The sequence below is a fragment of the Pavona decussata genome, unplaced genomic scaffold, assembly GCF_977016875.1.
Source record: "Pavona decussata unplaced genomic scaffold, jaPavDecu1.1 SCAFFOLD_11, whole genome shotgun sequence".
NCBI classification, from domain to species: Eukaryota; Metazoa; Cnidaria; class Anthozoa; order Scleractinia; family Agariciidae; genus Pavona; species Pavona decussata.
The window spans coordinates 3,343,393-3,366,500 of NW_028145434.1; the positions used below are offsets into that span (position 1 = coordinate 3,343,393).

The following is a 23,108-nucleotide window of genomic DNA, read 5'->3' on the forward strand; positions in this document are numbered from 1 at the left end:
TTTCTTGTTTGCAAATTCAAAGGCTTCTGCTCTGTGTTTGTGACATTTTGTCTGATGTCTCCCCGCTGTATATTGAAATCAAGAGAGGAAAATAAACGGAAAACATTGTCCATGAAACATCTGTAAATTTCAATCTTTGAAAATGAAGCGAAAAATTTGGATCTGCATTTATTCTGAAAATAGATTATTTAAGCTCCGTTCTGACCTTTCTGTGAGTAAACGTCAAGTTGTCAGTTGGAGGAAATTGAAAGATATATATGAATAAACATAAACTATTTAACAACTGACAAATAGTGTAAAAGAAATGTTTTATTAGTGAGCACCTTTTAATCCATAATTCAAGCGAGAAGCGGTTTTGTTGTGATGAAGAGGGAACGGAATGGGACAAAAAGGCTGCTGGCCGCTCGATTGCCGACGCAAATTTCCCTTTCGTAAACGGTCGTTGCCATTTGAAACGGTCGATGCCATTTCTCACAACGGTCATTGCCATTGAAAACGGTTGATACCATTTCGAAAACTAGCCGAGCAGACGACAGCCCTCGTGAATAGCTCGTACGCGGTTGGCACGCTCGGACGTCACTTCCGGGCAGTGTTGTAATCAAGATGGTGGAGCAATCCACGTGCGCGAGAGTTGAGCCAGCTGAACCAGAAGCAACCCATTCTTCTTGTGCAGAAACAAAACAAAAATCAATTAAGAAGCCAACGGGGTGGAACTCCTTTATGCAGTCAGTTGCGGTGAGTTTGTTTTGTATTTCCCGAAATATTCAATCATTTTCAGCCTGGATAAAGTGCTTGTTCATCCTTTACATCCGATTAAATATCAGTGAAAAATAAACCGCATGTAAAATTTTCGTTTATGTCATTAACAAATATGTTATCTTTAAGTGTTGCACTTATATTCGTTATTCTTGTGGGCCTTGAAGTTACATTCGATATAAGCTGATATAGTTTCCTCGTTCGTTGTTTCATTCCCCAGCCAGATGTCAAGGAACAACTTGGAAAGGGGGCAGGAATCGGGCAGGTTTCCAAAGTGGTTGGCAATATGTGGAAGAAATTGCCGACAGACAGACGAAAGGTTAGTTATAAACTTCTAACATTGCGAGTGTTTGTGTATTAACCCTGCCCCATTTCAGTGGACTGCTATGTGGTTTACATGGCTAACTTTGTAAGGACCGAGAGTGTAAATGTTCTCGTCAAACCTTCAAATTAAAAGTATTTTAGGTTATGAGCGTTGATCTTGAATCAAGCTGGGACCTCAAGCTGAATGTCAATTTTGTAATATAATGTTCAGACTTGTTATTTTTCCAGAAAGAACTGTAAAATATACCTAGGGCATGGCCCATTATAATGTACCAATTAATTTACCCTAAATTTTAATTAGAAATAACTTACATGTGGCGGATCCAGGTTTTGAGGAAAGGGGGGAGGGGGGAGGGGGGGTGGGGGCAAGGGGGTATTATCCTCAAAAAATTATGATAGAGGGTGAAAAAAAACTGTCTTTGCAGTCTAGTTTATATAAAAATAGGGGGGATCATAAATACACGATTGTTCCCTAATATATTCACCCTTTTAAAATATCATGCTATGATATTCATAGGACTGGAAAGATAAGGCACAGAGCTTGAGGGAAGACCTTGATATGGGAATAGCAGAGATAAAAACATGTCCAACCTGCAGCACCCAGTTCACAAGGGAGAAGGACTTTAAATACCACCAGGAAGGTTGTCATGAGTGCATTTGCGAGGAATAAAATGAATCGTTTGACCATGAGCAAAAGCAAAAAAGGCATAAAGACAAGAAACATAAAGACAGCTACAAGTGTGATCATTGTCAAAAGACTTTTGCTGAGAAACGAAATCTTATAAGACACCAAAAGTCACATGTTTAGTTAACCTATCCTACATTTAGTGATTTTAATTGGAGATGGTTTGAAAGGACTATTGGATCAATCTATAATACATAATTGTTTTTGTTTTTAAATTATTATCATTATTATTATTATTATTATTATTATTATTATTATAATTATTATCGATTTTTGAAATTAATTGTGGTCATTGCAGCACATGTACGTCATGTTACTGTTCAAACCAAATTTTAAATCATTACAAATGTTGTGTTAGACTTTAACAGGAAAAATGAATTAAAACTTATTTACAATGTCCAAACCTCAATCTTTTTAATAACCTTGTTGTTCAGGGACAGATCAAAGGAGAGAAGTTTTTAATCTAGGCAATTTGCCTTGAGTGAATTTCCCTCTATGTTACACATTATGCGAACATTCCATTGTTTATTCACTAAGATTTCTCTGTTTTCCTATTTTTTCCTTTGCATGTGCTTGGTCTTGGATTTCATAGTATGGGATCCAGACTTCTTACTACTTTTAGTGTTTGTTTGTACTGCTTTAGCCAAGTCATGGCTGTGCTTCCTCTTGGAGGTGGGTTCTTGAGATTGTACTGGTCGGCCCTTTGATACAACCTGACGGCTTCCACTACCACACTTTCGTTTTCTGTTGGGCTGTACTCAGATCTATTTTCCATTTCCGGTTTTTTTCACCTCACTGGACCCAAAAGTAAAAAGAGCGCTTGCCAAATTAGAATGCATAGATCTAGCAGCGGTTAAGGATGTTACCCTTTTTGCGAACCTGATTACACCTTTAGCCAAATTAAGGTCTCTTGAGCTTTGGAGCTTTTGAATTATTTGTTCACAAGAGTTTCTCAACAATTGTTCAGCATTTGCAATGGAATCATCCTCATCATCATCATTGCTCTGTATTGGTTCAGCAGTGCAGCAGTTTGGCCCTTGTTGTGCTGTTTCCACACTAGTGGATGCCTCTGTTACAAAAACATTAGAACCATCAGTTTGTGATGTTTGTCCAGCATCACTAGAGCGTAATGGCTTATAACAAGCAACAGGAATTGTCTTTCCTATTGCTAGCCAGGCCAATTTTTGTTTTTCAATCTGTAATATATACATTCTAGACCTTCAACTGGTTGATCCACTAAGATATTAATGGAAATATTCCTAACAGCAGAGTAAGGGCTTGCTCTTACTCTGCTATAAAAAACTCAATAACCTGCCAAGAAGGGAAATTACTAAAGGTACCCCACCCCCTGGACAATATATTACTCTTGTTTTGGTCTTCCTTATGCTAAATCAACATCCTTGAAATGCAGCATATGGATGAACTGCAGGAATTATCTCATATGTTATGCATGTTATGTCCCAATGTTCTATGTATTTTTGCCCCAAAGGGGAGGAGCCTAGAAACACTGCCCCCTCCCCCCCTCCTTCCCCTATCAAGATAATTTGAATCAGACGATGGGGAGAAAGATAGGAAAATAATGCCCACCCACACATGCCCTCTTGTACCACCAGAGCGTTATGCTATTGTGACGGCAAAGAAAAAACACTACTGACCTGTGACTGCTCTCTGAAGAGCTTCCAACTTTGAATACATTATTGCCAAAGTTCTCTACAGTTGAGATGTAGGCATCAAGATCTTTTTTATCTGGGACTTTAAACCCTGTGCTTCCGTCTTTCCCTTTCCCAAAGAATCGATGTCTGTACACGCCATCAAAACTCCCATCAGCAATACTAAGGAGCTTATTCTTGTAGTGATCTTCTAGATAAATAGTCAGGTTGTCTAGAAGCCCAACAACATTGTACTCTTTGGTGCGCTCCAGAATTACATCCTTAAGAACCAAAAACTGAGCCTCGGCAAAATTGTTGGTGTGGTTCCCTCTAACAGGCAGTTCAGTTCTAAAGCATAGAGCAAACGATTCTTTGTCATTGTATAGATTTTGCAAGTAGCTGACTAGATTTGGGTATTTCTTGCAACGGCCATCATTCAAAAGTTCACTGAAGTAGTTCTCAAAATCTTGTTTTGTCTCGGCATAAAGGGTGAGAAAATAGGGTCTATCTGCTTGGCTGATACTGTTCTTGCTCTCGTGAAGCCATCTCCAAAGTTGTTGGAGCATGTGGAAGATGCAAAGAAGTAAAACAGATGTTAGCCAAACAGACTTCAGAGCATTTCTTTCCTCTTTACACAGTTGTCTGTTAGGATGACTTGAGGGCCTTGTTCCCGACCTGTTTAAGTGTACGCTCCTGCTCATCACTGGTGATCAAGATGCCAAGTGGAAGTGCTCCAGATACATTGTTTGTGCACATTAAAAACACTTTAAGATTGTGCTCTTCTGTATTAGAAGTAGCATCAACAAAAACCATCTCACCAGACTGCTGCACTTCCTTGTGTACACGGGTCATGAGAGGCGTTACAATAGTAATTATAAGAGGCGTATCATCACCTTCATACATCTGGTAACAAGCAGTAGCTTCAGGGTTGTCTTTCTTGTACTGTTGAAGCCTTTCGGAAAGTCTTTCAAACATCATAACGCCCTGTCTACCATACCTATCCTTACCAAATTGCGTGTAGAGGTAACTAAAGTCCCTTTTTCTCGGCATAACTGCCCGATTGGCCTTTTTCCTGTGAAATTCCGATTCATCCTGACATGATTCTTTGAGTTCTTTTAAGCACTGTCGCCTTGCGGTTGCTGGTGTATGCCCACTTTCAAACAACTTCAAAACCCTTTTTGTGCACTCAGAAGAAAGGTCACAGAAATTAGAGGCCTCCAGAGTTTCAAGTGAATGGTTGTGTTCCCACTCTATGTCCACAGAACAACATCCCTCGCTGTCTATTTTGACTATCATCTGAAAGGGGCAATTGGTGTTCTTTACTCTGGCAGATGGGTTCAAGTACAATTTCTGCTGTGGATCTTTACTTGGACTCCAGTTGCGAGTGTTGTGTTGGCATCTATAGTAGTTTTGCAACACATAGCCGCTTGTTGGTACCTTCTTTGTCTTTCACTTCACTGAGATGCTGTTTATCGCTTCATATTCGGATATCCACTGCTCCAGGTTTTCTTTCGTTATATCTTCAGTCAAAAAGTGCACTTTGAACTTTTCTCCATTTCCTGAAATTGGCTTCAGGTAGTAAAATGAATCATCTGGCAGCGAAGCCAGAAACCTCTCCTTTGTAATTTCGGTCGATTCAAAAGATTTACTTTTCGATTCGACTTCTTTATAGCTGAAGATATTAGATCTTTGAGAAAATTGTCGGGTTTGTCCGCCATTTTTATTTGATAAAAATCGCGATGGTTTGTAGGAAAGCTAGTCACGCATTGCTCTGATTGTCACGCATGTCGTCGGAGAGAGTCGGAAATATCGGTTCCTTTTTGGCATCGACCTTTACGATGGCATCGACCGTTTCAAATGGCAACGACCGTTGTGAGAAATGACATCGACCATTCCAAATGGCAACGACCGTTTACGAAAGGGAAATTTGCATTGCCGACGCTCCCTTGGGTTCGGGACTTCCTTCTCGAGAAGGGACGGACAAAAAGGAGGGCGGGCTCGTACCCCGAACAGCGGTTGGTAATCGAGCAAGTTTGGCCTTGCTTCTCATATTTTGGGGACGACGTGAAACCTGCTGACAAAATAAGCCAACCACAGGTACAAGTGCTGTCAATGGATATTTCTTGTACGTCATTTTTAAAGTTAAGGACACACGAAGTCGAGGAGGCCTTGAACATTGCCACGTTGGTATTCCGCCTGTTGGTTCCTGTTACAAAGTAACACCCGTTACATAAATGTGGACCCAATCTGTAATGACCACAACGGCAAAAGAAACTCCAGCATTCCGTATTAATAACACGCTTTATTGAAAGAACGACAAACGAAAACTGCCTCCAAATGAAGCGGCGAAGAAACTGCTAAGCAGCGTAGCGATGAAGTGAGGCGGTGAAGTGAAGCGAAGCGGTTAAAACTAGAACAAACAAGCAAACAAAACGTCACAAAATGAACTAGCGCAAATAGATGGCGCGAAGGAAAAACCGACACTTACATTTGTTGCGGAGCTGGGCAAACCAAAGTAACTGGAAAAAACCGACTGTCCTAAATCGTATAGCCGACGAACAAACTTTGTAGGTTGACTAACTGCTCTCGCGGTGAAGAGATATACTAACACTAAAACGTCCAAAAATTCTATATAAACTGCCAAAACTTGTGAACAAAAATGTGAATAAATAACACTAAATCACACAACTACAAATACCGCACGCACGAGATATAGACAAGAACATTCCTACAAAAAATAACACAATAACCTAAATGACTACGCGTTTAGTTCTTACACCGGCCCCTAAGTGTTGAAACACGGGCGAAAACACTTACAAATATTATTATAAACTAAACGACCCTAAAAAAAAAAGACTTGTACATTGTAAGATAGCGATAGCTAAATAAAGCTAGCGACGCGAGACTAACTTGGGTAATAACGCAAAAGAAACACGCGGCGGGACTACACGCGTGTGAATAAATCGCAAACTACCCGAAAACCAGTACAAGAAAATGTTTATTTCTATTTCAATTACGTGTCCGGTTGTAATCTGTAGTAAGCTCTCGCTGAAATCCTTAAAGTTCATATCACACAGGGTCTTCTCTTTCAACAATGAGACAAAGCTTGTCAACTGGTCTTTCAAGAATGCCAGATTTAATCTTTACTTTCGTCGCTCGACGAACCAGGCCTTTGCTGTCCGGAAACACTTCGACAACCTTTCCGAGAGGCCACGAATTACGGTGCGAATTTTCCACGGCAACAAGCACCACATCCTCAACAGCTAAATTTCTTCTGGGGCGTAGCAATTTTTGCCTGCTTTGAAGAAGAGGCAAGTACTCTTTGCTCCATCTTTTCCAAAAGATGTCTGCCGGATACTGAACCCGTCTCCACCTTCGTCGTGACAAAAGATCCTCTTTACGGAACAGCCCTGGTGGCATTGAAGGCTCAGAGCGTAGTAGCAGCAAGTGGTTTGGTGTCAAAGGCTCCTGATCCCGCGGGTCACTGGAAATAGTGGTAATCGGACGACCGTTCAATATACTTTCAACCTCACACATCAAGGTGGTTAGACTTTCATCGTCGGTGATTTGTTCCCGGAGAAGAGCTCGTAGAATCTTCCGGGTTGTTCGAATACATCTCTCCCAAACACCGCCAAAATGCGAGCCGTGAGGAGGATTAAAAGACCACACGATTTCCTTCTGTAACAGACTTTCGTGAATTTTCTCTTGATTCCATGCCTTTACGGATTCGCGGAGTTCTTTCTCGCGACTTGTAAAATTTGTGCCGTTATCTGAACGGATCTCCTTGACCTAGCCTCTCCTTGCGATAAACCTTCTATGCGCCAGCAGGAACGAATCGGTGTCAAGACAGTGCGCGACTTCGATATGCATGTACAGCACGAATCGCAAGACAGGTAAAAACGACCTCGTATCTTTTAGCAAGGCTCCGCCCACGCTGCACTTGAAAAGGGGCAAAGCAATCGACACCAACGCGAGAGAAGGGTTGTTGATCTGGGGTTAGACGATCCACTGGAAGATCTGCCATCTTCTGCTCGCACGCAGGACCTTGGCGACGCCGACAATTTACACACGTCGACAACACCCTCTTAACTGCGGATCCTGCCTTTACAATCCAGAATCGTTCGCGTAGAAGACTCAGCACGTATTCTTTACCAGAATGTCCGGAGATCTGATGATAGTGCTCGACTAGCAGGTTGGACACATGATCGTTCTTTGGAAAGATAATCTGGTGCTTAGAGTCAAACGGCTCTGATGCTTGATCCAGTCTCCCGCCGACACGCAGAAGACCATCAATCAGAACTGGATCCAGTCTCCGAAGGCAACTATTCTTCTTGACGTGCGGCACACCATTGCTTGCAGATTGGGTAAGTGAGTGGAACTCTTCGGGGAAATGATGTTGCTGGACACACTTTAAAATCTCCAATTCTGCTGTCTTTATTTCTTAAACGGCGATAGGCGGTTTGGGCGTAGCTGGAGTGGACTTCGTGACCTTCTTGCTTGTACTAGCCATCAGCAAACTTTCACGCTAGCGAAGGAACCAAGCAATCGACTTCTTCAGGCGAAACCAAGAGGAGGTTCTCTGAAAATACTCCACTAAAGGACAGAAGGGCTGTGCTAATGACTTTAAGTTGGCCTTAGCGTTCACCTTCACCTCTGGATCCGTATCCGGAACACTGCCCAGCGATAAAGGATCAGGGGGCCAAAACTCTTTTGGCATCCAGAGAAACTCCGGCCCCTTTATCCAACGCTCGGAGTTGAGAAGAGCCTCTGCTGATAACCCTCTTGAAAGGTCGTCAGCAGGGTTACGATGTTGCGGCCAAAAGCTCTAAACGTGGAACTGTTACTTGCTTGAGGGGCACCAGGCGTGACTTCCCTTGGAGAATGGTACAGTGAATTCTGCCTCTGCTTTCGACCAGACGTAGATACGAAACTGATCCGAAACCAAGTTCCGAAGCATCCGAAAAGTGGTGAAGCTGACTGGATGCGATGTCCTTAAAGTCGGCTGGTTTAAGGCAGCGATCTATCGTAAGCTGTGACAGCTTAGGGAGGTCCACTAGCCATCCTTGCCAACGTACGCCGTGTTCTGTAGACATTTCGTCGTCCCAACCCAACTTTAAGCGACATAGGTCCTGCAAAATCTTCTTAGCAGTCAAGACGAAGGGTGCAACGAAACCAAAAGGGTCAAAGATTGATCCTACCACAGACAAAATGCCTCTACGGGTACGGGGCTTGGACTTGAGATAAACATCAAAACCGAATGTGTTGCCCTCTATTCGCCACTGGACACCAAGTGCGCGTTCGACAGGTAATTCGTCTTTCTGAAGGTCTAGCTTCTTGATTTCTTGTGCGCGCTCTTTCACAGGAATGTTTTCTAGAACTTCTCGGCTGGAGCTGATCCACTTTGTCAATCGGAAACCTCCTCGCTGCAACAGACTGCACAACTCATTGACATGCGCAATAGCATCCTTAACTGTCGGGAGCGACTTAAGGCAGTCGTTGACGTAAAAGTTCCGTTTGATCGTATTCGTCACATCAGAAGGGAAGTGCTGGACATTATCATCGGCTGTTTTACGAAGGGCAAAATTGGCACAGGCAGGCGAAGACACTGCACCGAACAGATGGACGGTCATCTGGTATTCCGCCAATACGCGTGACAAATCGCCATCCGCCCACCACAAGAAACGAAGATATGAACGATCACATTCTGGAACTCTAACTTGGTGGAACATTGCCTCGATGTCCACCATTACTGCAACGCGTTCCTCACGAAATCTTGTTAGGACACCCAAGAGAGAATTTGTGAGATCTGGTCCTTTCAACAGCAGATCATTGAGGAACTTTCCCTTGTACTTTGCCGAACAGTCGAAGACGACACGAATTTTCCCAGGCTTATGCGGATGATAAACTCCATGGCGAGGGATGAACCATGTCTTGCCTTCGCAGGTTGACTCCTTCTGTTGCACAGGAACCCTTTGGGCGTAACCTTTTGCGACAATGTCCCGAACGAGGACTTTGTAGTCGTCGAGCAACTTCGGGTTCTTCTCCAACTTCCTCTTCAGCCACACAGAACGCTGTTCTGCTTGAACTGGATTGTTTGGAACTGGATGCTGACGGTTTCTGAAAGGTAAGGCGATTTCGTAATGGCCGTCTTTCAGCTCTGCGGATTCCTCTACGCTTTCCATGAAACGGTGCTCATCTTGGGAAAGTTCAGTCTGGCTATCAGCAATCGACTCACCGAAGTCGCGGTTGTAAAAGTGTTGTACCATCTGGTGCAGCTCAGTGTCGGCCTTAATAAAGAAATTCGACGAACGAGAACCACGAAAACAACGGGTCAACGGGCCGTTAACCGCCCATCCGACGCTCGTTTGCGAGGCGTAAGGGGCGCCATATTGACTATGCTTTACTTCCAAAGGATCTAGAGCCTCAGGGACGTCACTTGCTATGAGCAGACCAATCTCTGCATCAACTTTGGGCAGGTGCACTCTGCTTAGGTGTGGCCATTTGTCAACGTCATCCTGAGTGGGTATATCCTCTCTCGACACAGGTATGCTGGGTCTTGTGTACAATGTTGGGAGGTCAATGAAAACGTTCTCGTCCAGATCGGAGATGGTAAGATCCGTAACAACAAAACTGTCTACAAGACTGTCCTTCTTTTCCGATGTTGTTAGAGAAATTGTAGTTTTTGGACCACTCACTCCTAGCTGCCTCATCAAGGTCTCGGTGCAAAACGTAGAGGAACTACCGCTGTCGAGAAAGGCGTAGGTGACTGTCGGCGTTTTACTCCCTTTGATCCAGACTTTCACCTGAACCACAGCCATGCCTGTCCTTGAGAGGCATTCATTACTGGAAGTCTTGATTTTTCCATCTGGGCTTACCAAAGCGTTCTGAACGCGCGCGACTCCCTCGCGTGCCGACAGATTGGCGGGTGGATTACCAGCTTGTTGCTTTCGAGCGACAAAGTTCGTGTGTAGGACTGCAGGATGTTTTTTAGTACAGTTAGGAAACGTACACGATTTTCTCCCAGGGCAACTCTTTGCGGCGTGATCACTGGACAGACAACCAAAGCAGAGGCCCTTGGACTTCAGGAACTCTATTCGGTCCATGTACGGACGATTTCTAAGAGACATGCAGTTCTCTAGGGTATGACCAGCCTGGCAATATAGACACGATACTTCTCCTACTGAAGGGAGTGTACCACGAGCGGGTGCAAAACCGGTAGGTGCATTCTGGCTACTTCCCACTTGTGCAGCAAAACTAAGTTCTCCGGCTCTTTTCGTAAGAGATCCTTTCTGCAAACGGCCGTCTCGCCTATCCAACTTGGGCTTCGTGTCTTCAACAATACTTCCAAACACGGGATTAGTGACTACTCTGGCTTCATGATCCACGAACTCGACGAACTCGCGCAACCGTATAGCTCTTGTTTCAGTCTCCATGATATCATCGACCATTGAAGGGCAGCTTTAGGACTAGTTTCCTTACAGCGTCTGGTTGTTCAAGCTTGGTCAGGTGACCACTGCCCTCCATGGCGTTTTTGCATCTCATAAGGAAAAGGGAGAACCTGTTGAGCCCCACGGCGTCCTCAGCCTTCACCTCCGGCCAATTTAAGGCCTTACCCTCGTACGCAGCTACGACGCGGAAGTCGTTCCCGAACTTCTTTTTCATCAGGCGCCTAGCTTCAGGGTATCCCCTATCAGGAGGGAGAAACTGGCAGGATCTCACGAGCTCCTTTACGTCACCGCTAGTAAACTGTTCAAGGTAGTACAGCCTCTCGCTACTGCCGAAGTTTTGGACTCAATTATGTTCTCAAAGGCTTTGATAAAGGGACCGTACTCCATGGGAATGCCGTCAAAAATAGGGACTTTGGGATGGGGAAGTGAACTTTTCTTTTGTTGCGTCGCAAGCATCTCCACGATCTTGTTCTGTTGTCGCTGTAATGCGTTTTGGTGTTGGTGTAACTCCAGCATCTCATGAAAAGCCCTCTCACTAGGCGAAGACAGCGCACCAGACTGATTAGAACCAGAAAGAGACCCATCATTGTTGATGACTAACAGACGCTGGGGCCATTCCGACGCTTCTGGGTTCATAGTGGAGTGACCTTGAGCAACTGGTGCTGACGAAGTTCGTCCCGGATGACTGGTTTCCGACGTGACCGGACTTAGAACGATCAAACGCGGATTAGATTCTGCGCTGGCTGGGTTTGGAACAGCTAAAGGCTGATTCGCGTCCACTTTATCAGGATCTGCAGCAGCTATATGCGGATCAGGATCCATAAACCCGGGACTTGGAAGAACCACGCACGGATTAGGGTCCACCACGGACGCTAAAGCTTGTTCTCTGGCTTGTGATTTGGCAATTTCAGTCTCCAAAGAAAAAAGCTTTTCCTCTTGCTTGAGACGGAACCTTTGCTCTTCTAGAAATTGGCGCTTCTCCAGTTCTTACGATCCATTCTTGGACCCGCCGGGAAAAGTCGCCCCTTCGTACAACCTCACGATCAAAAGATTCTTGGCACCTCGCGATGCAAGTCTCGTCTTGAACGTAGGATAAGTAAAAATTGCGCGCTTCTTTAAAGGCCTCGAAAGCAGCAGTAAAATCGGTTAACTTTTCCTTCACGAGATCAATGTTCTCCTCGTTTGAGAGCAACGCATCGATTTCATTCAACCTGGCGGTGACAGTCTATAAGTGGCCCGATCTAGAATTCTTGAGGCGAAGAAGCTTTTCGTTCAAGACATCTTCACCAACTGCCGACAACGCAACTTGAATAACTCGGGTGTAACAAATTTTTAACGATGTAATGACCACAACGGCAAAAGAAACTCCAGCATTCCGTATTAATAACACGCTTTATTGAAAGAACGACAAACGAAAACTGCCTCCAAATGAAGCGGCGAAGAAACTGCTAAGCAGCGTAGCGATGAAGTGAGGCGGTGAAGTGAAGCGAAGCGGTTAAAACTAGAACAAACAAGCAAACAAAACGTCACAAAACGAACTAGCGCAAATAGATGGCGCGAAGGAAAAACCGACACTTACATTTGTTGCGGAGCTGGGCAAACCAAAGTAACTGGAAAAAACCGACTGTCCTAAATCGTATAGCCGACGAACAAACTTTGTAGGTTGACTAACTGCTCTCGCGGTGAAGAGATATACTAACACTAAAACGGCCAAAAATTCTATATAAACTGCCAAAACTTGTGAAAAAAATGTGAATAAATAACACTAAATTACGCAACTACAAATACCGCATGCACGAGATATAAACAAGAACATTCCTACACAAAATAACACAATAACCTTAATGACTACGCGTTTAGTTTCTACACAATCATTGGTCGAGGACGGAATTTCGAAAATAATAAATTTGACTGGATATTATTAAGTTAAATGACCAATCCTTACAAAGAAAGAATGCTGGAAGAAGACAATCAACTATGATGCGTGCCGCCAACGTTTGTCAAATCTTGTGCGCAACATGAATGAAATTCTAACAATGATCTTTCTTCAGCTTGTTCTGCGAATTGCCTATAGAGAAAAGTTACCGACCTATAACATTTTTTTGGCGCAACTGAGCTTCTTTGAAATTCGCGCTTAGTTGACTCCATTGTTTTCTTGTTATCATAAATGGTCAATGAGTACTAGTTATGCTAATGTAAATGGTTAAAGAGACGCGTGCACTTGACAATCATTCCGCTATTGTCACTTGACAAGAACCATTTCGCTCACGCAATCAGAAGAGATCGTCGAGAAAAGAAGTTTCAGTTTCTAGGAAATGTTTTCGAAGTTTAAGATAAAGAGTTTGTTTTCGTTTTCCCAAGTAGGCTACCGTTGGGAAAAAATTGTCATCAGCGACAAATTGTCGACTGAATCCGATTTGACCCGATTATAACTTCGCGAAACAGGACAGAAAAATCCCTACGGACAGACAACAAAAGGTTTATTGTCTTAAAAAATTTAAACCATAACAATAGGCAAAGTTTGATATGCGAGGAATGTTTATTTACAAAATAAAAATTTACATGCAAAATACGTTCCACTGAATGTTATATAAACGCTGAAAAGAGGCTATACCATTAACATTGTTCAATTCATACCATATTTACACAATATAAATATTTGCGATACAGTTTGTAACGTTTGTGCGTTTGTGAAACCTAATCAATGGACAAAACTCTCCAAACAGAGACAGACTGACAGATAAGCAGAAAGACAGATAGACAGGCAGGTGAAAAGACTGACCACTAGAGACAGACCAATAGCGGGATGCATTTAGGGTTTCTTGGCCCTTTGTGCGATAGTTACAAAATATAATTTGAAATAAGATCTATTAAATGATATGCGACCATGATTAGGCCATTTCTAGATTGCCTTTAGTCTTAATTATGAAACAATCTCCACAATTCAGAGATTCTCAAACAGATTGTTTGTTTTTAAATCTGCAGTTCACAGATTCCAACTTCAATAAATTACCTGACAAAACAAACAAATTTACGCATACACCGCCTAGTCGCAACTCATTTCTGATAATTTTTAGGCGTCACCTGTTTTTTCAGTGTAAAACAGTGCAGTAGGGAGTGAAAATACCTTCGCTCTTTTTAAAATTCAATACACGATAAGAAAGAAGAACAAAAAGTGACGTTGTCGGAAGGTCGTCGTAAACATTCGCGCATCTTCGGGTGCATATTATCCAATCAATTGAGTGTGAAAACTCGAGAAGTGAATTCGTCAAACACTGCCATTGTCACATCGTTGCTTAGTAACCTTACTAGCATGAACTGCGTTCTCAGTCACGAGATGTTGACGGAATTTTGGTAGAAGCCATGATTGTGCTTCTCTCGACATTTATGGCAGGCAAGATATTTTTTTCACACGGATTCATATTCCTTCTGCCATTCCTTGTACCTGTCCTTCAGTTGTCTCGCGGATGGTTTGGTGTGTTTTAACGCTGCTTCTACATCTTCTGTGCTCACGGGCTCAATTTCTGGTCTGGGCAGCGGCGTCGCACGACCGTGTTCACCAACTGTATATAAGAAAGCATAGGATAATAGATAGTTTATTGGAAACAACTTTGCAACCCAAGGGTTGAATTACGCTATATTTACAGTAAAAGATTAAAAAATACATATATAATAATATAAAAAACACCTTAGATCACTACAAAATGACTAAGTTACTAAAAAGGCATAATTCTTAAAAACGATAAAAGGGTCTACATCATGTAACCTTAAGTGCGTTAAAATCTATTTCGAAATCTGTTTGTCTTGAAAACCGGATTGAACTGGCGTCCCTTTCTGAGATTATAATGCTTAGCATTTTGTGGGGGCAGTAAATTCCTGAGCTTGTTGTCTTTGTTATCTAAGATTTTCTTGAACAATTTGTCTATTAGGGCTTGCCTTCGGTCTGACAGAGTTACAAGACTTGTCTTAACAAGCGCTTCATCATACATAAAGCATTGGAAAATGATACGCATTGCCCTCTTTTACACTGCCTCTAGCTCCTGAGAAAGATACACAGGTAGACCGTCGTGAAAAACTGGGCAGGCATATCCCGTGATTGGACGGATGCAGGTCCGATAGAACTGTACTAATTCATTAGGGTCTAGACCTGCACGCTTTAATTGAGAAAGACAAAATAGGCGTTTACTAGTTTTCTTAACAACTTCCGCAATATGATGGTTCCACGGACGTACACAGGATCTGTTCGAGTGGCGGACTTCATACCCTCAAGGGTCTGTACATTAAATGTTCTACTTTGGATTCGTAATATTTAGTGCGACACGACTTGCGCAGACGATTTACACGAATACGCAAACTACGAAAGGAATCCAGATCTCCTTGAGTGAACGCGACTTGACGCTGTTTAATAAGAGATTTCATCTGCTTATTGATCCATGAGGGGTCGTTAGACATAACAATCTTGGGTATTAAGGGGAGTAAAATATCCATTCCGGTCTTGATCACTGTTCCCAAGGTATCAGTTTTCTCTGGGCACGACACCAAGCTACCCACCAGAGAGCAGACATCGACTTCCTCCAGATATGTTTTCATTGCTAACCGATTTGTCGCCCTCAAGTCTCTTGATTGTAATACGATCTTCTGAGAAAGTAGCTTTCCCCTTTCCAAGGGTTAAACTTCGACAGTGGCATAATCAGAAAGTTCAAACGGTTACAACTTCTTCAGCACATCATAGTACGCGTCGAGGTTGGTAAAAACCAAATCCAATTTACTCTGCCCACGGGTTGGAAAAGGAAGCACCTGTTTCACACCAAAAGCGTTCGCAACACGGGAGAGATTCAGTTTGTTAAAATCGCCATGCAAGTACATGTAGGATGGTCAGATGGGATTACTTCGGCTTGATAAAGTTAGAACTTTAGAACATAAAAAGTTTGGGATCGGTGTCTACGATAGCTATTTTTGAAGTAAGAATATAACACTCAACGTTTGAAATTTAAATACAACTAAGCTACAAAAAACAAACAAACAAACAAACAAACAAACAAACAAACCTGTTTGATGACTCTCCAGCAGATCAAATATCTTTCTGACTTTCCTCATGGCTGCTTCTTTACAAAGCAGTCTAATGTCCGATCCAGAGTATCCTTCTGTTTGCTAAAGGGAAAAAGGTACAGGAACAAGTGTGTGTACTCAAAACTATATATAAACATGAAAAAACAACAACAACAACAACAAACAAACAAACAAATGGTGTTAAGTGGTCGTACATTTTGTCTTGCGCACAAGACCGTAAAAGTGTGAGTACTCAAATAGAAGTTGCCAAGCAGTGATTTTATGCAGTGCTGTTTTCGTCCCGTTGTAAAGTGATTTTAAGTTTTTGAGAGAAAAATAAACCTTTCCTTTGGATATGCAAGGTTGTTAAAACTTTTGAGTTTGTGAATGAAATACTAAAGTTTGACCATTCAAATGAAAGCTACTGAGCAGTAAATTGCTGTGGTGCGGTATTTCAAACTTACTTTTCGATATAAAAGGTGTACAGGTATTAAACTCTTAAACCTACCGTTGCTAGCTGTTTATAGTAGATTCTTGTTTTGATCTCAACACTTCCCTCCATTGAGTGCATTAACCGTGGCAGGTATTGCCTTAACATGGCTTGCCTGGCTCCAGGCTGGGGAGACCCACCTGAATTGATTGATTTCCAAAAGATCTGAATATAAATCTAAGGAATTAGAATCTTTCGGAAGAGTTACGGTACCAGTGAAGCAATAGGTAAAATTGCGTCAATCTAAGAGTATCCATATACCTAGTATATCATGCTTCTTCCCCTACAGGTTATGCGAGGTTGGACAAGATTTGTTTGGTTGATTCATAATGAGGCCCGGCGAAGGTACAAAGGCCAAACTCAATGCTTCATAGGCTGCCAGCGAGATTATTGAAACATAATTCTTAAAATTCCTCCCAGATAGTTTGAACAGTTTGTGGCCTTGTAAAAGGCCTTGTAAAAGGCCTTGTAAAAGGCTTCCATTGTAAATTTTACCTTTTGCACGACTTCACTGGTAATCATAAATATTCACAGCACGTGAATAGCAGTGGAATAGACCGGGACAAACAAAATAAAACTCTTGTTCGGAGAAAAAAGCGAATAATGACTGAAACTTGACCAAGATTCAGCCCTCTTATCTAACGCCTATTTCGGTTCTTGAGCCCGAAACTTGCGCCAGTATCGAAAAGAATTGTAATTAAACAGAAAAATCTGTCAAGGTATTTTAAAGATATCTCAACTTATGCAAAGTAGGAACTTTTTCATTCATCTGCGTTTTGATTTTAACTGTTTTCAAACATAAAAATCTCAAAATCGGAGACACCAATGGAGCTCAATATACATTTAGAATGTTTTGCTATGAGGAATGACCTTTTAACAGAAAAGACAAAGTGTCAAGTTTTATTTTCCCACAGATATTGGTGAAAAATCACAGGAATAAAAAAAATCACCCCGTGAAAATTGATTCATTATTTACTTGAAAACGCTCTTACAGATTTTTTCTAATTTTGTCTATAAGTTGTCTAGACTGAGTAGTTTAAATCCCTAAAGTTTCGTTATAAAGTATCTCTCTAGATTTCGAGATAATCGACAATGTTTAAAATGAGAGGCTATACGCTTCCGTTGCTATGGTAATAGCTGTTGCTTGGAAACCGATGAGAAAATCAACTTTGATCATATGTTGAAATGATGATGTAGTACGAAGGAGAACGAACTTTATCTTCTATGCGAGATTGTAATTTCAAAACGGGAGCACAAGCAGGAGCACAAGCATAAGAAATATATATTTTTCCTTTTTGTGGTGCTGTACATGTGTTTATTTCTGGAGTGCTAACCTGTGGTTTCTTCCCAAGTGTGAAATGGTGTAAGATAAGAAGAAGAACTCAGCAGAACTGCACGTGCACAGTTCATCTTATTGCATGGTGAGAATATCTGCTTGCGTGTGAGCTAGGATTAACGCAGCTCTAGATCTCTATAACACGAATATTTTAGGTTCCATTTGACTTCAATTGTATTTGGACTCTCCTGAAGCCAATGTATTATGTCCCCAATGTTGGAGATTGATGTTACGTTTATCCAAGTGAAAATTGTCAATTGAGGAATTCGACTGAAAAAAAAGCAGTACAAAGTGAATTTAAATTTCAAGAGTATCAATCTTAAACAGTAGATAGTAAGCCTGGAGCCCCCCCCCCCCCCCCCCTCCCGCCCCACCCCTTCCCCATAATGTTTGAAAAAACAAATATGAGCACACAGAGCGGCATTTTTCTTCCAAGCAACAAGGATTTTTAGTTTCACTGTCACAGATTTGTTAGTTCAGAGAAAAACAAAGATATTAAAATAAACCGGAAAAACGATCGTCAAGGAATGTTTATTGAACCTTTAAAAAGACGCGTACAAAAGCCTGTCGTTTAATTTGGCCGGTTGCGAAAAGAGCTGATCCACGCTTAAGAAAATCTTTTAGCTTCAGTTGTACCCTCTATATGAAAAGCTTTCTGGTAATACTATGGAAACGGCTAAGCTGCTACCTATAACACTGGTTTTAGTCAGTTGTAAAAGAACTGTTGCATGCTCCTGCCTTGCTACTGGGAACTAGGGACTTCTTCAATAATCAAACGAGACACCGAATTCCAGCCTGTATGGCCACCAGAGTTTCCATATCCAGGACAGTTTCCAATGTTGATGCCAACACGAATTTTCCCGTTGTGAATGTTGTCACAGTAGCCTTCTATCGCCCCCGGTCTGAAGTTGTCTTCACCACTATTTCTGATCCACAGTACGGCGTCAATAGGCATTGGACCGCTGCACTCGGCACCATTGAAGGTAATGAACCATCGCTTACAGCAGCCGTCGCAACCTCCCACGTAGATGTTGCCTTGAAAAACAACGCGAAGAGCTGTGTCGGCCTTGTGTTTAGTAAACTGGCAATCCTACAACAAAAGAAACAACATGAAAAACAGCAATAACTTTCCATTGAGATGCTTTGCAATTTTGAAATTTAAATCGCAATGCTGTTTTCAAAGGGCACATTTTGCAACGGTAAGCTATGTCACTGATCTATTACAGGAACTTTTGAATAATTCAGTACTTCCAAACTGCGATCGACACGTTCTCGCGGTGTTACCAAGGCCTTCAATGATGAAGACAAGACTGACCTTTATCAGGCCAATGTCCCGCCCATCATTATTTTTCCACACACATTGCTTCCAGTTCTTTTGAACAGCGTTTCTACCGCTCGCTCCAGTCTCTCCCTTGACACCACGTGGTCCGGGGGCACCAGACACGCCCTTTTCTCCTTTAGCACCATCTCGGCCTACTTTTCCCTTAAAACCACGTTGCCCAGGGGGACCTGCCACGCCCTGCTGTCCTTTGGCCCCATCACGTCCGTCGCGGCCTGGTAACCCGTTATGTCCATTCACCCTATTCCTTCCAGGAATCCCGGGTGATCCTAGCGGGCAGATGTTAGGATTCTGTGTGATAAAAATTCAAAAAAATATGAAATTAAGTCACTAATTTTGAAGTCGTACGCTGAACAAACGATAAAAAAAATAAAGAAAGAAAGAAAACCGACAAAAACATCTCTCTGAAAAACATGAACGCAGACAAATGGCCCGGACACAAAATTTTCACCCCAATTTCTTCAGCTTTTTTTGGAGAAAATTGCTACTCAGCAAGTATGAACTGTTCCGAGTCTTATTAATTCGAAACAGAGCTAATGAACAATACAAACTAATTTGGACTTACAGTGGAAAGCCGATTTATCGAACCCCGTGCACTGGAAGTACATGTTGTGAAAAACAATAGCATTCTGGGTTATTTCGATCTTTTGAAACTCCCGTTTCTTCGAAACAAAAGTTATTCCCTTGAATTTGCTTTGGCTGAGATTTTTACCTTTAATTTTGGAACTCCCGATTTTCGAACCAAATTGAGTTTCCATACAAGGTTCGAAATATTGGTATTCCACTCTATATACGATATAATATAATACCGCTGTGATGTTACTTCAACGACACCTCGTTACCTAATTCTTGGTGACATTTAGGCTTCAGCGCCCGCGTTTGATACCTGAAAATTCATTTGAATAATGATGGTTTCCTGTAATTCAACTACAGTGTCCATTCCTGTATAGTTGAAACCGAGGTTATACGGAAACGCTAAAGTAATGCGGAAATCAAACTATAGGCTATGAAGTCCTCTGTCTTCAGCTTTTAACGTACGTGACCATGTTTTGTCTTGATCGCTGAAAACTAAAACCATAACTACAGTGTAGAGTCTAGTAACGTAAGACATTTTATCTTACGACTCTTTGTCTCTTCGTTCTAACAAGAAATGTTATCAGTGAATAGTCCTTTCCTTATTTGCCTTCTATTATTCATTCCAGGAGATCCTGCAAGTATTTTTGTTGAGCTTCTGACAATACTCCCGCACATTACGGTATTAACAGTCATCCCTTGACGATTGCACTAGATTTTGATCAATTCTATGGTTTTGAGTTCCTACCTTTATCGTGGAAGAAGTCTCATTTCCTGCATCAATTGGCTGGTAGAGAGAAGTCGTCAAAACCCACACCAACAGAGACACTGTGCTGGCTGTTTCAAACATTTCTTTCCTTTCGTCAGCTAACAAGCGAGCTTGTTCTGCTGAGCTTTTTCTGCCAACACCGAGCGTCTGTTTGTAGCGAGGAGAAGAGGAAGTGCTACTGTGAAGCGACCAAAGCTCAACAGAAACGGCACTGTCGTCGGAGCGAGAAAGGAAGTGTGAAACTGCGGTGTCAATATATTACTTCTAAGATTTTTCTCTGCACGTTGATGATTGAAATTTGATCAGATTTTCCGCGGCCCCGGCACGTGAAGCTCTTGTAGAGATGCAGATCGTAACTTGGGCGTGTAACAACAGATAGACGTTAAATAAATGTTAAATATACGACGTTTTTGCTTTAACTGTAAATACTTACTCTTTCAAATAATGTTTGTCTGTTATTTGTAAACCCAAGTTGCCTAGGATAGGCTTACGACCATCGATGTTGGGGTGACGGAATGGGTTGATACACTTATCTTAAATGAAGTCAAAGGACAAGACCCTCAAAGCGTCTTGTAACAAACGCGCTAAGGTGACACCCTAAATATAAAAGTATATACAGCTATTTCAATTAACGTTGTCGGATTAAAATCAAGCTAAAAGACAAGACCGCAATGTTTTGTGGGATTATTTTTTATGAACAATTTCATCAAAATCATCCCTGCACGTGCAGGTCATTGTACTGCTAATTACAACCTATTGTTTTCTCCAGGCATGACTGATTTTGATTAATTTGTTCATAAAAATCCCACGTAAACTTTCGGTCTTGTCTTTTAGCTTTGTGCTTTGAACCGACAACGTTAACTGAAATAGCTGTAAACATTTCATCAAAAAAGATATAATGAAAATATGTAAAAGATAGCCATGCATGCATGCACGCGTTTCTTGTTAGTGCATTCCACTTATTTGTTAAAGTGCTTCATCATAATCTTAGCACAGTCTTGACTAAAACCCAACAGAATCTCAGAAAGGGAGTTTAAGAACATTAGAAAATGACCAGGCCATTGTGCATCTTAGCCAGGTGATGACGATCAAACGCGGAGTATGTGATTAAAAGCACACTGGTCAGTTGAGACGTGCAGCACAAAACGGATCTACCCTTAACTTCATATCGCTCCTTTTTCCTAAAACAAACAAACAAAAGAAAAAAACCTCCCAAACTTCATTTACAAATTATCAACAAAACAACGACAGCTGTTTGCTAAAATTGCCAAATAGAAGCGAAACTTCTTTCTCCTAGGAAATCTTTTCTCTTCTAAAATCGAACGGGAATATTAAATGGCAATAAGGAACAGAATCTCCGCGGTCATTAATTTGCAATTTCTGCTCGGTAAGCATGCGGCTTAGGACCAAGCAGATCAAACCAAAAACCTCGGCATATGTTGAGAAACATAATTTTTTTACGGAAAAACCATCTCTAGGGCAGTAAGATTTGATAAGCCCGTCCTTTGAGTTCACGTCAGCGTCATGCCCTTAGAGCCTTTTTGGCCGCCCGTTATTCGTATTTAGGGTAATCCAAATATAAATAATCCAAATATATAATAATCTGAATATAAATCTAAGGAATAAGAATCTTTGGGAAAAGTTACGGTACCACTGAAGCAATAAGTAAAATTGTGTCAATCTACTAGTATCCCTATTCCTAGTATATCATGGAGGTTTCTTAATTTTCTCTCACTTGAATCTATTTAATAATAATAATAATAATAATAATAATAATAATAATAATAATAATAATAAATAATAATAATAATAATAATAATAATAACAATAATAATAATAATAATAATAATAATAATAATAATAATAATAATAATAATACAATAAAATAAAAAAAGAATAAGATTCTGTGAAAAGGAATTAGACATTAAGTAACAAAGACAATACTGAAGAAACTGACTTTGCAGAGGGGAAATACTATGAAGGGAAGAGCCGAGAACGCAATTCTAGGAGTCGACAAACACGGATCGAAAAAGTGCAAAAAGAAAACACCCTTAGTTTTGTGTCCCTTAAAGCCTGGTTCATACTCGTGCGATAAGCGTAAGAAAAATCACGTGGAAACCGGTGTGGGATAAGAAACCGCACATGCAGAAAAAATATCAATGAATAAATAAAAATCGTTTCTCTGTTGCGTATGCTTGTGTTTATTTTACAAGTGGAACCAATGTGACATAAGCACAAGCATAAGCAGAAGAACAAAGCAGAACTGCTCGTGCGCCTGTCGCCTTGTACTTCTGGTTATAACTCTGGTTATAAATATGTCATTGTGCTTGGGCTTATGGGTATACTTTTGTGAACCTGGACTAACTTTGCTCCCTTGAAGACGAATATTTGAGTTTTGTTATCCAATTGCTTTTTGTATACCTTTGGAATAACGCTGAAAATGAGTACAAATATGACTCGATCTTCGTACAGTTAGTCATTTCACTGTAAAAAACTGGGGTTTTTTTTGCGCGGCGCGTTCATCTTGTCTAAGGTTTTCCTCGCAGTTTTCTTTCAATAAACCTGCAGTTGCATTAATGGCTTGTCAAAATACAGCAAATCTCGTAAAAACATACAGTGATACTATACATAAAAAATCTAATAAGATATGTTTGCTATTTTATTGAAACCAATATTTTGTTTTTACTTGG

The 23,108-nt window shown here is 41.4% G+C and overlaps 4 protein-coding genes and 1 pseudogene across 4 annotated transcripts in view; 1 reads left to right on the top strand and 4 right to left on the bottom strand.

The window, feature by feature from the left end:
• Window positions 1-23,108, bottom strand: part of LOC146488245 (collagen triple helix repeat-containing protein 1-like) — a 55,184-nt gene that overhangs the window by 16,738 nt on the left and 15,338 nt on the right. The gene's annotated exons all lie outside the window — the stretch shown is intronic.
• On the top strand, window positions 604-1,888 carry LOC146488248 (uncharacterized; annotated as a pseudogene).
• LOC146488249 (uncharacterized) lies at window positions 8,217-10,847 on the bottom strand. Its single transcript, XM_085120753.1, has one exon. It carries the CDS (start codon window positions 10,845-10,847, stop codon window positions 8,217-8,219), a length of 2,631 nt encoding a protein of 876 aa, XP_084976879.1.
• On the bottom strand, window positions 13,380-16,515 carry LOC146488250 (katanin p60 ATPase-containing subunit A-like 2). Its single transcript, XM_085122909.1, has 3 exons — window positions 16,420-16,515; window positions 15,911-16,013; window positions 13,380-14,425 (listed from the first exon to the last, which is right to left on the bottom strand). Exons 1-3 carry the CDS (start codon window positions 16,507-16,509, stop codon window positions 14,271-14,273), a joined length of 348 nt encoding a protein of 115 aa, XP_084979035.1. The 5' UTR covers window positions 16,510-16,515; the 3' UTR covers window positions 13,380-14,270.
• On the bottom strand, window positions 18,266-20,615 carry LOC146488251 (collagen triple helix repeat-containing protein 1-like). The gene is made up of 3 exons (XM_085122817.1): window positions 20,398-20,615; window positions 19,053-19,367; window positions 18,266-18,827 (listed from the first exon to the last, which is right to left on the bottom strand). The coding sequence occupies exons 1-3, from the start codon at window positions 20,497-20,499 to the stop codon at window positions 18,480-18,482; spliced, it is 765 nt and encodes a 254-aa protein (XP_084978943.1). The 5' UTR covers window positions 20,500-20,615; the 3' UTR covers window positions 18,266-18,479.

Bases quoted from the DNA above. Each gene is read 5' to 3' on its own strand.
- LOC146488249 (XM_085120753.1), bottom strand. From the start codon at position 10,847: ATGGAGACTGAAACAAGAGCTATACGGTTGCGCGAGTTCGTCGAGTTC.
- LOC146488250 (XM_085122909.1), bottom strand. From the start codon at position 16,509: ATGTTAAGGCAATACCTGCCACGGTTAATGCACTCAATGGAGGGAAGT. The intron at 16,014-16,419 runs GTAGGTTTAAGA...TTTTCCCTTTAG, and splicing joins ACTATAAACAGCTAGCAACG to CAAACAGAAGGATACTCTGG. The intron at 14,426-15,910 runs GTTTGTTTGTTT...TCTTATATACAG, and splicing joins GCTGGAGAGTCATCAAACAG to TTGGTGAACACGGTCGTGCG.
- LOC146488251 (XM_085122817.1), bottom strand. From the start codon at position 20,499: ATGTTTGAAACAGCCAGCACAGTGTCTCTGTTGGTGTGGGTTTTGACG. The intron at 19,368-20,397 runs GTAGGAACTCAA...TTTATCACACAG, and splicing joins AGACTTCTTCCACGATAAAG to AATCCTAACATCTGCCCGCT. The intron at 18,828-19,052 runs GTCAGTCTTGTC...CTTTTGTTGTAG, and splicing joins GGGACATTGGCCTGATAAAG to GATTGCCAGTTTACTAAACA.